At 46.9% G+C, this 15,379-nt stretch overlaps 1 protein-coding gene across 1 annotated transcript in view; it reads left to right on the top strand.

The window, feature by feature from the left end:
• UBE2F (ubiquitin conjugating enzyme E2 F (putative)) overlaps positions 1–15,379 on the top strand; it is a 77,807-nt gene that overhangs the window by 24,601 nt on the left and 37,827 nt on the right. Inside the window, exons 2-5 of the mRNA XM_074264348.1 lie at positions 1,587–1,720; positions 7,549–7,578; positions 9,756–9,821; positions 12,441–12,508. Coding sequence (XP_074120449.1) covers positions 1,603–1,720; positions 7,549–7,578; positions 9,756–9,821; positions 12,441–12,508 — 282 coding nt within the window. The 5' untranslated portion in view covers positions 1,587–1,602. The remainder of the gene's footprint in view (positions 1–1,586; positions 1,721–7,548; positions 7,579–9,755; positions 9,822–12,440; positions 12,509–15,379) is intronic.

The following is a 15,379-nucleotide window of genomic DNA, read 5'->3' as shown; positions in this document are numbered from 1 at the left end:
TAGATTCCATCCTCCTCCCCTTTGAAAGATAAGAGGATTTATTTTGTTATCCTTCCCATAGGGCCTTGGGCCTTTCCCAGGAGAGCATCATGTCTCTTCTCTCGTTTTCTCAGGCACTTATGTTTCCAATGAGGGCTTCATGTCCACTGAAATAGTAGTTATATGGTAGTCTGATTTTGAGTCAGCACTAAATTATTTTTTCCCTTTTTTAATTCAAGCTTTTTATTTTCAAAACATGCGCATATTCACCCCTGCAAAATCTTGTGTTCCAAATTTTTTCCCTCCCTTTCCCCCACCCCTAGATGGCAAGTAATATGTTAAACACATGCAATTCTTCTATACATATTTCCACAATTACCATAGCACTAAATTCTAATTGGATAAAATGTGTTATCGTGATCTAAGGTTAACTGCCTTTTGCCACTCTACAAGCAGGGACTTGGCAGTCTCTATCTTCTGACCGGTCTGCTCGGCCAAGCTGCTCGCCACATGTCGTTCCAGATGTTCTAGACAGTGCAGAGTGGGCTGCTAGGCTGATGGGAGGTAGGGTGGCCAAGGGAGAAGTTGTCCCATAATCCACCGGACTCCTAAAAGTGTCTTCTTCCTGCCTCTGCCGACAGGTGTGGTGAGGAGACAGCCGTTCCCCCTCCAACCTAAGGGTCCTTGGACTTTCAAACCCAAATTTCTCATCGTGGTGGTTATTTCACATTAAGACAGGATAGATTCTGTTCCATGTACTTAGCTGTACTTTAAACTCTGAGAAACATCATGCCTGAAAAACCTTTTTCCTCCTTAGCTGTTTTCCTTATGTGGGAAGCACTTATGTGGGATTTTTCTGTAAAAGCATCTTAAGTTTCCTGTGTAGGTAAAAAGCCTTGCATGGGCCCAGCAGGACGAGCGCTACAGCTCTCAGCCTCTGCCTGCAGTCTCCACCTCCTCCCTCCCCCGCCTGCTCCCTCCACCAATGGGCAGACCCCCTGGGGCTGTCCGTCAATACCATCCAGATAGCCAGAAGAGAAGCGGACACAGGCTGGTTTTAGCAGAGGGATTGAGTGTTAACTCTGCCAGTCTCTGGGTGGAAATTTGCCTTTCCAAGTGCACCTGGCCCTTCTTCAGAGCTCCTACCAGCTACACTTGCTTGTATGTGTGGGTCCTTTGATGGTAGATGGGGCGTCAGCCATCTCTGGGCGGCTCTCTCCGGTCCTGTTGAGGGAGGTTGTTGAGGTGTTTGGCAGGAAGATCTGGTACTTAGAAGGTAGGGAGTCCTGGCGAGAGGACCCTCCTGGCTGGTCGGGGTGGGAGGCAGTGAGTAGTAGAGACCTCTTTCCTGGGCAGGATTTCCATGATCTCTCCATCCCTCCAGGATGGACAGTGCTGTAGTTAGTGAAGCTCTTCTGACCCTGCGTTATGGTTACAGGAATTTTAGCAGCGAGGCTCTCCTCTTGTTCTCTCTAAATGGGGCCCCCTGAGCAAAGTTGGCAGGTGGGGTCTTCAATCCAAAGCTCCCACCTTCATAGGAACCCGCACTCCTTTCACGCTTGAGCTAAAGAGAATTCCTCTTGTTTCTGCTCCTCTCTCCGTTGCAGGGTAAAGGCAGCAGTAATGCTCACATTGGCGAGCAAATTGAAGAGGGATGAGGGCGTTAAAGGATCCCGTCCGTCTGGCACCACCTCGGACTCCACGCGGCGAGTGTCTGTGAGGGACAAACTGCTCGTTAAAGGTAACCTGTCAGCAGCCATCAAAACACTTCTGCTCACTGGAAGGAAAGCAAGGTTAGGGGAGTTTCTTCCTCAACAGAAAACTGGCCAGTCCCTGAAGGAAGGGGCTGGCTGGAGAGTCTGTGTGGAAGACACCAGCAGTTCCTCATTTAGGCTTTGCAGGCAGCAGGGGCCTGGGATCACCTAGAAGCACGGCCTGCCCCAGAGGAGAGAATGGGCAGGATGCTCTTGCAGTAGGTACCGAGGAGGCTGGCTGTGGGCAAGGCTGTCTTATGTTAAATGTCCGGGTCAGTCTCTCGCCAGAGGCACCTGAGAATCCATCAAGTCCAACCCCCTCATTTGACAGATGAGGAAAACCGAAGCCTACAAGGGCCCTGACTTGCCTAAGGCCATGCTAGCTGTTCAGTAGCGGACCCAGATTCAAAGACAGGTCCTATGATTTCAGGTCTTAGGGTTCCCTGTGCTCTGCCCCATGGCTCCCCACTGAATATCCAGAGAAGTGCGGTGTGGAGGAACCATATAAGTCTTGTCTGTGTCCTTTCTCTCGGCCCCCCAGCCTCTGCCCACTGCTCACCCGGATGTCTGGTTGCCGAGCGGCCTCCTAAGTTCCAGGTCTGCCATGTCACCCTCTGCTCAGCGATCTCTAGAGCCTGGCTGCTACCTCCAGAACCAGACATCACCCTGAACTCTTCATCCCTTGCTCCCTCCTGTAGCTTTGGGGCTCGCTCCCCCTGGCCAGCTTGCCTCCCTGCTCTCTGTGACCCAGCAGCCACATGTGTCCGGCCCTGGGATGTGCTGCCCTTTGCCTCCGGGCTTTCTCCAGCATGAATCTCCAATGGCTTCTCCTTTCTTCTCCTGGTCTTCCCCTGTCCCCCCAGCACTCCTTCCTCTTGTATGTAGGCTGTCTGTCTGTCTTGTACAGAGCTAGACAAGTACACGTGGTCTCCTCAGTGAGAAGGGGCAGTCCCTGAGGGTGAGGGCGAGGGCTCACTCTTTTTGTTCTGTTTTACCTCCCTCGTATCCCCAGTGCTTAGCAGAGTGTCTTCCACATGAGAAGTGCTTCATAACGGTTTGTTGCCTGATTGAATTGAGAGACCTTCATAAACTCCCTGTCTGATATCAGGCAAAGCACTTTGTCTCTTGGGTCTCTTCAGGAAAATGTATTGATTAGACCCTCAAACTCTGGGATCCAGTCAGGTTTTAGGGTCACGCTTGGGAGCATCCCAATCAAAATAAAGTTTGTTAAAAGAATCTCCTAAAACTGTGCTAGCGGAAGGTGTTCGAGGTGGAGCTAATGCAGAATGTTAGTGGCCAGACTCTGGAAGTTTGCCCATTTTCAGCACTCATTCAGCCAGCTTCTTTGGGCACCAAGGCCTTCTTGCAGCTCGTGGGACACACGTACGTGAGAATCCCTACCACCAGAGAGCTTAGAATTGGCACTTTGACTTTTGTGTTTCATATTTTGTTTTGATTAAAAAGGTTTGTTTGCATTTGCTGAACCTGGCCATGGGAGCAACTCCATTGGAGTAGGCATGGAACTTGTACCCAGACTCCTTCTAGAGCAGAGCAGCTCAGGTGGCCATTGTTGGGGGGTACTCCCCAAGAAGGAAGGCCGTCCCTCTGGGAATAGGGCTCCTTGGGAGGCCTTGGGCCCCTCCTCCCACAAGGCTGAAGGATGAGCTTCTGAGGGTTTTGCAGAGGATCCAGGTTGGGCGTGGTCCCTTCCACTTCTGGGATTCTCTGAAGGTCCCTCCACAATTTACAGCTTCGGTTACTGGAAAGCCAGTGGAATAAACCTTGCTACTTTCCCTATAGCTGAGTCTCGTAGGTGTTGTGAAACCTGAACTCTGAAATGCTGTTTGGGCTGGCCGCCTTCCAAGGGTTTGACAGTAAAATTAAGGTGGATTTTTAGTCCTCGTTTTATGCAAGTAACGGTCGATCCAAAGCAGCATCTGGGAGCATTAGCTCTTCGTGGAGCACTTCCATTATGGTGCACCAGGAGGTTAAGCATTCAGTGAAAGGGATGGGAGTCTGTTCCTAGAATCTTAGGGCACCTAAAGTTGAGTTTGTCCCTTAGACTCTCTTAACATTCATCTGACTCTAATTCCAAGTGGAAGAAGTAGGGAGGGCCCCCTGCAGCAAGAGCCAGAATTTGACCAGATGTGCTGAGGAAGGGTCTGGCCTGGGTCTCCGAGGTTCTTGCTGGAGCAGAATTGGATTGGCCTGTTCATTTGAGCTGAGACTTCTAAGTTGACACAATTTTCTCATGTGTGGTTCCAGGTTCTTGAGGACTGTCTGTTTGATGACAGGAGAAAAAAAAAATGTGTGTGCTGGGTGCTATTTCTCTCCTTGTAAAGATGGCCAGTTGGGCCTTGGCGGGGACATCCATGGCCCTCTTTTTTTTTTTTTACCTGTTGTGACCCACAGTAGCCCAAGCTAATTGAGTGCCTTCCTAAGTCTAGCACCACTATGGGGAGCCTCTGGAAGTAGGCAAGGCCATTGGGCTGCCTAAAGAGGGCCATTTGGAGCAGCTTAAAGTTTCTGTGCTACTTCGTGGCTGGATCAAGCCCTGGAGTGGCCACGGTTTGACAGTCTGGATGAGATGGGGAGACCCGATCTCAAAATTAATATGTGACAGTTTGTTTAGAACCCATTTTAGGAGATTTTACATATTGGGTGTAAGTAGCCATAATTAGCGAGAATGTCCGTATTTCAGCAAGAATTTCCGTGTCTGCCTTGTACCAGTAAGTGCTGGATACACATGAATGAGCCTGATCGAGTGAGATTTCCCAAGAGTCAATTAATATTCATTAAGTGCCTCTTCTATGTTAAGTGTCAGGTGAGAGTGCCTCAAGCTGGAGAGTCAGCTACGTGGGATACCAAAATCTTCTGTCCGTAGGCTTGATTTTGTAGCTAGCAAACGCTCTAAAATTGAGTTGGGGCCTTGATAATTATAAACTAAATAGCTACTCAATAAGAATAGCCTTTCAGATATCTCTAGCTTCTTTTGAATATTACTTTTATAGAGGCTTTATATCTTGAAATTTTTCAAGAATCTTACCTATAAGTTTTCTAGAAAGCCAGTGTAGTTTGAAGTTTATAATCTGATAACTTAGATAATCAATTGCTATTCAAGTGGACTGTGAGATTTTATCTGTAGTTGTGAAAGAAAAAAGATCCATTTTGAATTTGATCTCGGGGCTTCCTTCTTCTAAGTCCGGTATTCTCCCCATTGTTCTGCCTGACTGCCCCTAATGCTACCAGAGCTGTGTCTTGCATTGGTGATAGTGGTTGCTGTGAGGATACTTGGCCCCCTTCCGTGTGAGGTATAAGGGCAAGAGCCACAGAGTCAGCCGAGGAGAGTCTGTCCTGTTACCTGACTCTCACCAAGAATCAGAACACCGTTGCCAGGGCTCATTCGATGGGAATTAACAACTCTGTTTTCTCTGGAACTCTGGTCATAGACCAGAGAAAAGCAAGCATGGCTTGGCGCATGTTATCGACTGGAGAGAACGATTTCAAAGGCTTCAGATAAAGGAGACAGTGGGCAGACTTCTACAGGCAGATTCATCCCAGGAAGGAACCTCAAAAATGAAATCTCTGAACACACAAAGAAATGGTTCTGGTGAAAAGAAAAAGTGTTGTCTGAATAGACAATTGTGGATTACAGGGAGCTTCCCGGCTCAGACTTTTAAAAACATAGGAGCAAGAACAAGAAACAGGAGATGAGCACAAAGGGGTGACATGAGGTGTAAGAATAGTGTCAGGAGACCAAGCTCAGAGTAACCTGAGGCTGGAGAATAGACCCAGCGAGAAAAAAGACTCGTTCAGGTAGATGGAGTCATGATAACGTGACAGAAGGCAAAGCTGCTGAACTCATCGTTTGCTTGTTTTCTCTGGCAAGGAGAAGAAACATTCTTTGGACTGGGTTGGACTAAGTGAAAATGGCCAAAAGGATATTGATGGCCAGGATAAGCAGGGAGCCAGCGAGCATTTCATTGCCCTTAATGAATTCAGGTCACTAGATATAGATGAATTACACCCTCTGGTCCTGAAAGACTTGGCAGACGTGACCCCCTTTTGAAAGATCTTAGAAAACAGGAGTCCTAGCAAAGACGGGAAGGAGAACAAGGCCGCAGCGCGAGTAGTTTATGCCCAATTAAATCTGTTTTCTTTGGGCTGTCAGATTTGGTGTGTGCGGGAGATGGAGTTTACCCAGATTTTAGCCAGCTCCTTTGCCACCAAAGTTCCGGTCATATCTTTTTCAGCCACCCCATCCTCACGGTGAGTCTGAAGTCCAGAATAGAGGACTTTCTTCTTGTTGGTTCAGTGGCTCAGTTAGATAATAATAGGTGAATTTGGAACTGGTTCAGTGCCTGGATCCAAAGAACAATCATTGATAGTCCCAGTTCACCATGGAACGAGGTCTCCAGCGGAGTGTTCCAGACCTTGGCCCTCAGTGACCTGGATGAAGGCATGTCGGTATTCTCATTTGTATTTGCTAATGATACAAAGCTGGAAGGGATTGCTGACGCTGATGACAGAGGTAGCATCCCCAAAGTGCCTGATGGGCTAAAACATTGAACTGAATTGGATAAGAGGTGTAAGTGGAATAAACAATTGTAAGCTCTCGCACTTAAAATACGCTTCTGTACCAAAGGAGGGAGATAGCCCATGGTTAGACAGCAGTTTGGAGAAATCTGATGGTTTTAGTAGATTGCAAATTCTGAATGAGTCGGTGGAGTGAGTTGGTAGCCAAGAAGGCGACGCCATCTGAGGCTTCGTTAAAAGAGCTCTAGCATTCTGCAGGAAGGGGGTCGGGCCACATCTCCCTTAGGAGAGTGTCCCAGACGAAGGCGATCAGGATCCTAGGTTGGAGCTAGCAGAGACCTGGGAGGCCTTCCATCCAAGCTCTCCCCCGCTTCCTCTGTACCATTGACCCCCTCACCCCCAGGATTCTCTCCCCCTGGGCTCCTGGGATGTTTCCTCTTCTTCAAGGCATCCCTCTCCTAAGGCTCCTTGGCCGGCTCCTCAGCCACACAGCATGAACTCTGAGCTCTCTCCTGTCCTACCCCGGGGCTACAGTCTGCTTTTCCCTTCCTTGGAGACATGGGCCAGGGCGCAAGCCCCATCAGAGGCTCAGAACAGAGCTTGCTGCATCAGGTGCCTCTCTCATGCAAGAGGATCCCACGTGAGTCACTCAGGAGGGACCAGTGTCAGGGAGGCCGTGGGCTCCAGTGATTGCTTCTGGTCTTCCCGCTTCTAGTCCAGAGCCTCTCTCCAACCTGGGATAAGGTACTCAGAATCAGGACAGGCCCTGATAGCCACCGATTTTGTCTTGTAAAGAGATCCAGAAGCCGGAGCACTGCAGACCTAAAACACCATCTCAACTGGAATCACGACTATTGTCCTCAGTATTCTGATGGGAAATAAGTATAGATATGAGCCAAAACTCACCCTTACACCTGCCGGGGAAATGTCTCTCTCTGCCTCTGAGGTACACGAGCACCGTGAGAGAGCTTTCCGAGGGAATAGTCCCTCTGCTTTGGACAGTTCCTTATTTTCGAATAGCTGCTGTGATAATGTCAGGTCATGGACGGAAAGGCCATGTTTAGGAGCACATCAGCTTGCTTTGTCCTCCTGCCTTGTGTTACTTCTTTTAGAAATCAAGTTCAGAGTTTTCACCAGTTTAGTATCAAGCTTCTTTGTAATTAGTCCAACGGACTGAGGTTTTTTAATATTCTAGAAGCCTCTGTCCATTTGGGATAGATTTTTGTCCGAAAAGACATTCGTGAACTGGCACTAACTGGAGTCTTTTTGTTTTCCACAGAGGTTGCAGAGCTTGAAGCCAATTTACCTTGTAAGTACAGAGCTGGCCCTGACAGTGGCTCGGTGGATGGGCGTTGTGTTCTTTAATCTTGCAGGAAGCCTCCCTGTTACCCGCTCTACCCTTCCTTTGGCTTCTGAATTTCCATTGTGAGGGAGGTTCTCCCCACTCCCTCCCTATTTTCTATAAAGGTAATGCTGCTGCCTTTTGTAAAGAACGAATGAAAACTGAGGTCTTCTGAGGGCGGCCACAGTGATCTCATTAGGCATGGACATTCTATAAGCCTTTACTTCTTACAGGGCTCGGGACAATCATTCCAAATTGAGGGAAGGGCTGGGAGAGGGAAATGGCCTTCTTCCACCTTAGTTCACTTAATTTTGTCCCGTTTCAGACTTCCCTCAGCCTCTGTACATAAACCTAGACATTCTCATTTCAGAAAGGCCATCATTTTTTTGGACTGGTGATGCTGACAGTGTTTCGTTTTAGTTTATAGAATTGTAGCTTTGGTTCAATTTTATTAGCTAATCCAGAAGGAAAAATCAAAACAGATCTTTTCCTTGAAAGAGGATTTGATTCAATCCCCTTACTGTTGAAAAGCACACCCAGCTGTCCTTCCTCAGCAGTGGAGACAGATGAGTTTCAACCTTGCCTCACAAGGTCTCCAGCCCCCCAAAACACCCAGTACTAAAAAGGGAGACAGTTTTACCTAAAAGTATTGCTTGCCTCCCAGAGTCTCTACGGCTCAATCTGAGGCAGGACATAAAATGCCAAATGACATGTTTTTGTCGTGAGTTTAAAAATCTGTTCACAAATCCCACAAAAACAAGTAACCAGTTTCATTTCTTGTTGATAAAAACAAAACAAAAAAACAGAAACAAAAATGGCATTGCCAGTAAATGTATCTGGCCTACAGGGTCTCCTGTGTCCCCCTTTACAGACTGATCACCTGGCGGGGGAGAAACTCTTTTTGGCCCAAGAATAAGCTCTCCCAGCTCTGGATCCCATGATTCCGTGACCTAAAACCATCCCTGAAAATGTCGTATCAGCAGATTGACAGATAAAATTGTAGAGAAAAGCTTCATTCAGGCCTAGAGAAACGTAAGTTCATGAACAAGACAAAAATGGAAAACGAACCACTTTGTTTTTGGCTCCCTCTGCCCCAAAGCCCTCCTTTGATGCACTGCGGTGAGGAGATGCTTTGGGCTTGGGTAGCGGGCTCTGCCAGAGGAGGGATCTTAAGCCTGAGTCTAGCTCAGCAGGCCGCAGGCCCTGAGCTAGAGAGTGGGTGGACACTGCCCAAAGAGCCAGCGGGAGGCCGGAGGGCTAGTGGAGCGGTCCAAACACCAGCCCTGGGCCTCTGCTTGGACTCTTCAGGGCGCCCAGTGGTGGTGCTCATTTCTAGCTGCTCACAGAGGCCCTGATTTCATACACATTGAATATGTGAACTTCAGAATCCACATAGAGAAACAAAGTCACATGAAAGAGATTACCCACTAGCAGTTTGGTCCCCAGCAGGGCCCTCATCCGTGCATTTCAAAAGCAGTCCTGTAACCAACATTGTCCTGCCGGTACCATGATAACGAAATTAGTGAAGGGCTATTAGCGTGCCTTTCATACTTAATGCTGACAGATCCCATCTGCAAAATGGGTTCAAGTGTTAAGGAGAATTTAATACAATTAAAATTCCTGCACAAGTAAATAATATCTCTCCAGTATTTTTATATTTTGTGCCTAAGTCATCTATCAGTCTGCTTGTGCTTATTAAAAAATTATGTAATGATACAAGGACAATCAAAATCCTGGTTCAGCAGGAAGGACAAGTGCCATCAAATGAGAGAATTATATACCTCAATGGCTTCCGGGATTCTAGATTCCCTTTGGAAGACGCCCAGTTTTGCTCCTTTCCTTCCATTTTTATTCTTGGGCCTGCTCTCCCAGAAGACACTGATTCTTTTCCTTTTCATGTGCAAATAGCACTTAGCCCAGTGCTCGCACACAGTAGGTGCTTAATAGATGTTTCTTGATTTTTCCAACTGGAGCCTTTATTGTGTCCAGGACACAGCATGACTCAGAGAGAGTTTGCCTGTGCCTGTGGCCCGGCCACTCACAGTCCTGCTGTCGGGTGGTTGTGGCCGTGGACCACGGTCCGCACTGTGCTGCTGTCTCCTTTCTGGCTGTCGCACTCTCCTCACAATTGTTCTGTTTTGTAGGTACGTGTAAAGTGAATTTTCCTGATCCAAACAAGCTTCACTACTTTCAGCTAACAGTCACCCCAGGTAATGTTTCTGGACAATTTGTAGATCCGTACATGGGGTTATTAGTGGGGCCCTCCCTCCTTTTAGAGCATATATGAGACCCTTCCCGCTTCTGGAGTCTCTGCTGGAAAATTGTGGGCATTAGAGAAAGATGAGAGTGTCTAAAAAGGAAAGAGAATTCCCCCTTTTTAAAATGGTTAGACTTTGAGAAAATTCTTCCAGGTTTTAGTCGTCATCACTTTTTGCAATGATGCAATTATCTATTTGAATCGCTTTTGGTATACATCTCTCTGCTCCCTCATTGACAATGTTTCTTTCAGTTTTTACAAGTGGCTACATGGTGGGCGGCTAACAAATGATGGAAACTGGACGTGGTCAGAAAGAGTTTTTGTTGTAATCAGATAAAATTTGCAAGACAAATTAGTGTAATTTTTAATGATAGATAATCCTTCTTGTAGCAAAGCGATTAGGCATCAACAATAAGCAGTTCACATAAAGAAATGGTATTACTTCTATAGAGAATGTTCTGGGGTTAGCTCAGGAAGGGAATGGGGGACTTTGAAGACCACTGGTAAGATTGGAGTTGGGACTCAGCTCTGCCCCTTTCCTTCTCCATGGGGGCATATACCATGGGCATCTCATGGCAGGTCCTTGCTTGGATGTCCTAAGAGCCAGGCTTGTCTTGGGGTGGAAATAGCCAAGACCAAAGGAAGGCTCCCACTCAGCAGGAGGGACAGCGGGTGTCCAGGTGGGGTCCAGAGCTGGATTTCAGTTTAGGTTTCTTGCAAGAGAAGCTCTTACTGTTTTCATTCTCCCTCAAAGCACGCAGAGTGGTACAATTTTAAGCCCTCCAGTTTCTCCCAGTTACACATTTGGGTTAATCCCACCTTTGAAAGGATCACAGCAGTTTTTTGGGGGGCATGGCAGAGGACAACCTCACAGCCATTTAGCTAGCTCATTCAGTCAGTGGATCTGATGGTTATATTTGATTACTGATGATTTTTCCATTTACAAAGCATTTTGTGCCCATTAGCTCCTTCATTTCATCCATTAGCCCTGCGTGACAGGCAGAGCAATTATTCTCTGCATCTTTCAGATAAGGAACCTGAGGCTAGGAGAGTTGGGGTGCCTTGGCTTGTCAGCAGCCTTCCCTTTGTTTAAATCAGTCAGTGCAGTAGTACATTTGACTTTTCTGCAGAAGGAGAGCCACCTTTATGGTTGAAAGGATGGATACAAGAAGTCCGCACATCGACAATCAGTGCTGGCCAACAGAAGGAGAAGGCAGAGGCTTGGAACCTGGGGCTGTAGTCCCCTTATGGACACCTACCAGGCCTTAGCTTTCTGGTTTCTAAGGTCCAGATTTTTGGTTACTTGAGATTGATGTGGATTTTGGAATAGAGTTGGGGCCTGGATGTCTCAGCCTTGACTCAAGTCCCAAGCCCTCCATGTTAAGAGATGAATATCCCTTCTGCTTCCCCTGATTGGGCCAAGTTTAGGTCATGGAAGCATTTGTCCCCGTCCACTGCGTGATCACATTCTTGAAAATTCTTCAGAAACTGTGCTGAACATGGCACCGAGCCAAGCAAAGGGGATCCAAAGGAAGGACGCCATGGATGGGAAAGACTCTGTTCCCAGAGCCATCAGAACCTGGCGGGGTACGGGGCAGTCCTCTGTGTGGCTGAAGCTTGGCCGGGCCAGGAACAGGAGTCTGTGTGATTGGAGGGCAGAGATTCTGTCTGACGGGTTACTTCCTTTTTATTTGAGGATTAAAAAGTCATGTTTCATTTACAACCTCACAAGTGTCACATAAACTACTTTTTAAATGAGGTTTTTAATCATTTTAAATTAAATATTCATGTAGGCTGTTTTAGGAAATTTGGTGAATTTAATGTTTAGCCTTAGGCTAAAAGCAAAAATATGCCCGTTGCAAGGAGAAAATTAGAATGTTCTTACAATTTTCTCCTGCTTAAGTGATTATTCTCGAGACTGGGATGTTAAGAGCAAATTGGAGTGAGAATGAAGAACTCATCCAAGTGACTTAATTTGGGGGGCAAGAAGAAGTTATCCGTTCTCATAAGAGGATCTTACCTGGTAGAGGTTGGAGGGAGGGTCCATTGATCCATCAGCAACCATTTTGTAAACCTGGGCCAGATGTTGAAGATAAAAAGAGAAAAAATATCCCTGTCTGCCCTCAAGAGCTTATACTCTACTAAGTAAAATGCCGGGTAAGGTGAGCAAAGGAGAGCTCAGAAAGGACAGAAGAGAGACAAACAAGCAAGGGGGAATATCAGGGAAGGCTTCCTGACAGAGGCAATGCCTGAGTCAAATCAAGCCCTCCCTTTGAAGATGAAGGAACAGCCCCACGTGCTCCCACGGCTGAACAATTCATTCTTTTGATATTTTCTGAGTATGTATGTTCTGGTTTTATCTTTGAAAGTCAGGGAGAAAATCGTTTTAACCAGATTTCTTCAAAAGAAATGAGGTTATCACTCTTGGCATTTTTCTAATGCCTGACTTCCTAGTGTAGGTTTTTTTTTTTTTCCAAACATTAATCATTTTCTCCTCCTTATCCTAATGTGGTATTTGTTTTGTTGTTTCTTCTTTTTAAAGGTTTCTTTTTCTTTTCTTTGTGTTTTCTAGATGAGGGTCACTACCAGGGTGGAAAATTTCAGTTTGAGATAGAAGTTCCTGATGCTTACAACATGGTGGTGAGTAGCCAGCATCTTTATCTGTTTGCTTGTTTTCTTGGAGTTTTGCACACTTGAGACACTGGCCACTGCCTCTCTGCTACTGTGTTTTTCCCATTCCCCATCGTGATGTGGCATTGCAGGCGTTGAACGAAGGAGGGAAAGCTCTCAAGAGCTGAGACTTCCATGGTCGGGAGCGACCAGCCCCCAGCACTGTGGCCTAGGCCCTGGTTTATTACTATGACCATTTAAATGTGATTATGCGCTTTTTGAAGATCCTGACAGCCAATACAGCCTAAAGTGAAAGCTTCTGTAGGTAGGACTTAATTAGCTATGCTCTGATTATTATGAATAAATTAGACCTGAAGTTGGGTCAGAAACCATATACCAAGTGGCCTTCCCCTTCCTCCCAGTGAAGGATTTTCCAAAGGAATACATCCTGCTGGAACAGTCAGAGGACAGGAGTTGTGGCATCGGGTCCGAATTAGCAAGGTTATTTATATGCATGTAATTATTATGTAAAAATCTACAAAATGAACAATTCCATAAAATTGTAGGCAAGGGATTAAGCCCACAAATATTCTCTCTTTATTGCAAGTCAGTGGCCGGCTCTCTCCCTCAGGCCTCTGGGATCATATTGGTCCTTGTGCCGGACTCTCCCGGGCACCTTCAATGGGAAGATCCTGACCTTCGATGGTTTCATCATCTTGACTTTACAAGGTGGTCTCTCTCCTTCTCTTTTACAAGACCCCATGACATCATACACTTTCTTCCCCCCCTTATTTCATCTCAGTTCCCCAAGGCAATATTTTGTACTTGCTTTCCCTAGCCTTTCAGTTTGAGATAAACTTCTCGGGATATTAGCTGGAATGGTCCCCTCTGCCCAGCCCCCCACTGGACTCATTATCCATATCCATATCCATATGCTTCCCCTCCCCTCTGTGGGCTTCAGGCCAAACAAAGGGTCAGAGAGGAAAATAAGGGCTGGTTCCTGACAAAGCAAAGTTGAGTAAGGCCATATTTAGGTGGGAAACTGCCATGTTTGTGCCATGTTTGTGGCCTTATCAGGCCATCGGTTTCCTAGGAGCAGAGATACTGAGCTAAGAAGAGCTTCAGTGGATGCTAAAACTAACCCCTTGCATTATGGAGGAGGAGACTGAGGCCCCAAGAAGCCCAAAAGAACCCCGGGCTTGTCTAGCCCAGCCCCCTCAGTGTGCAGAGGAGGACATGCAAGAGCACCCAGATGACTTGACCAGGTGACTCACATTGGTTATAGCAGTTTGACCCCAAATGCAATGTTCTTTCTACTCTTCTGCATGGGGATCCCTATTCTGAACAGTCTCTGTACCCCTGGACATTATTTGTCCAGAGGTTACGCCATGTTCTCAGGTATCTGCAGAACAGCTGGATTGAGTCCCAAAGTGGAGAAAGCAAGGTCCTTTTTCTTCTCTTTTAGAGATTATTATTAGGTGGAGGATTGTCTCTTCTTAGCTGACATCATACAGCACATTTCTCCTGGAGATCTTTTGTTTTCTGTTCTAGTGAAATCCCACTGCTTCAGTCCTGGAGAAGAGGCTAGAGGTTCGCTCCAAGCATTTCTGCCCCCACTTTGTCCACCCCCTGCCCAGACTTCCCTTCCCGTCTCCTCACCATTTCAGGCTCTTAGAGACAAGCTGCTTATTACAGTCTCCCTGTCAAATGCAGTTGGAATCAAGCTTTCTGATGCCTTTGAAGTTTCCCTGGTCTTTAGTGGCTGAAGGACGTTTGTCCTTAAGTCAGGGCAGTGACATCTTTAAAACCCCTGAAACAAATGGAAGCAGGGGTCCATCCAAGACTCTTCCAAGTGTCTTTATTGGCTATTTCTACAGCAAAACTCTTTCTGTTGCCTGCTGTGTCCAATTACAATTTCTTCTGTTCCACATAGTTCCCAAGCGAATGGGAATTGTGGACCAAGCTAGATAAGAGTTCCGTCTGACGTTTCTCTATCAAAGGAGACTTTTTCATTTAACAAATAGTCAGTTATGAAAGGTGACCTTGGGCGGTGCTGGAGCTGGAGCCATGTGGGAAGACAGAGCGTGGTGGAAGTGTCGATAACCAAAAGGCATCTTGGCACTTTTGGGGGGGGGGGTGGAACAGAAAGGAAACAGATCTGGTCAAAACCAGATGCTGAGATAGATTTTAAGCAAACTTTCTACTGACTTTAATTACAATTTTGCTCAGAAATCCCCCATCTCTTATTCTGTGCTTCACCTACCACTTCCTGATGAAGGGATTCCTGACTGGAAAGTGACTGCTTCTGGATAGCCTCCCTGTCCTCCAGAAATCCTGCCTCCCTTAAGCCTGTGGGTATTAAAAAGGCCGGTCAGCTCCTGCCAACATTGCAGATTCCCCCAACCAGGAGGAGGAGGGCATCTCATCAGCTTCTGCTCTTTGGGGTGTCTCACACTGCTACAATGCAAAGGGAAAGGAAAGGAGGATGGCAGAGGATGAAATGGATAGAGTCAGAGACCGCGAACATCAGCTTGGACAGACTTTGAGAGACAGCGGAGATCAGAAGGACCTGGGGTGCCGTGGTCCATGGGCTCACCAAGCATCAGACACACCCGAACAATAGGGAATTTCTTTTCCAGAGGTCAGGCGAGTTCCTGTGCTGGAGGTGATAGCTAGCCAGGACATCAGGAGAGCATCTGCTGAGTTGGCAAAGATGGGGCCACGCTGGTAGTTTTAACCAGATTTGTTATATTTAGGAAAGCGAGTCCAAATGGAAAGAACCTTCCTGTCTTTTCCCCTTATTTCACCCCAGTTTTCTAAGACAGCATTTTCTGTTTTTTCTCTATAGCCATTGAGTGGCAGTCTGGAGCTGTCCCTGCTGCCCAGCCCTCCGTGGGCTCT

Source organism: Sminthopsis crassicaudata, chromosome 4, assembly GCF_048593235.1.
Source record: "Sminthopsis crassicaudata isolate SCR6 chromosome 4, ASM4859323v1, whole genome shotgun sequence".
Taxonomy (NCBI): domain Eukaryota; kingdom Metazoa; phylum Chordata; class Mammalia; order Dasyuromorphia; family Dasyuridae; genus Sminthopsis; species Sminthopsis crassicaudata.
This window is presented reverse-complemented; position numbering and strand designations above follow the sequence as displayed.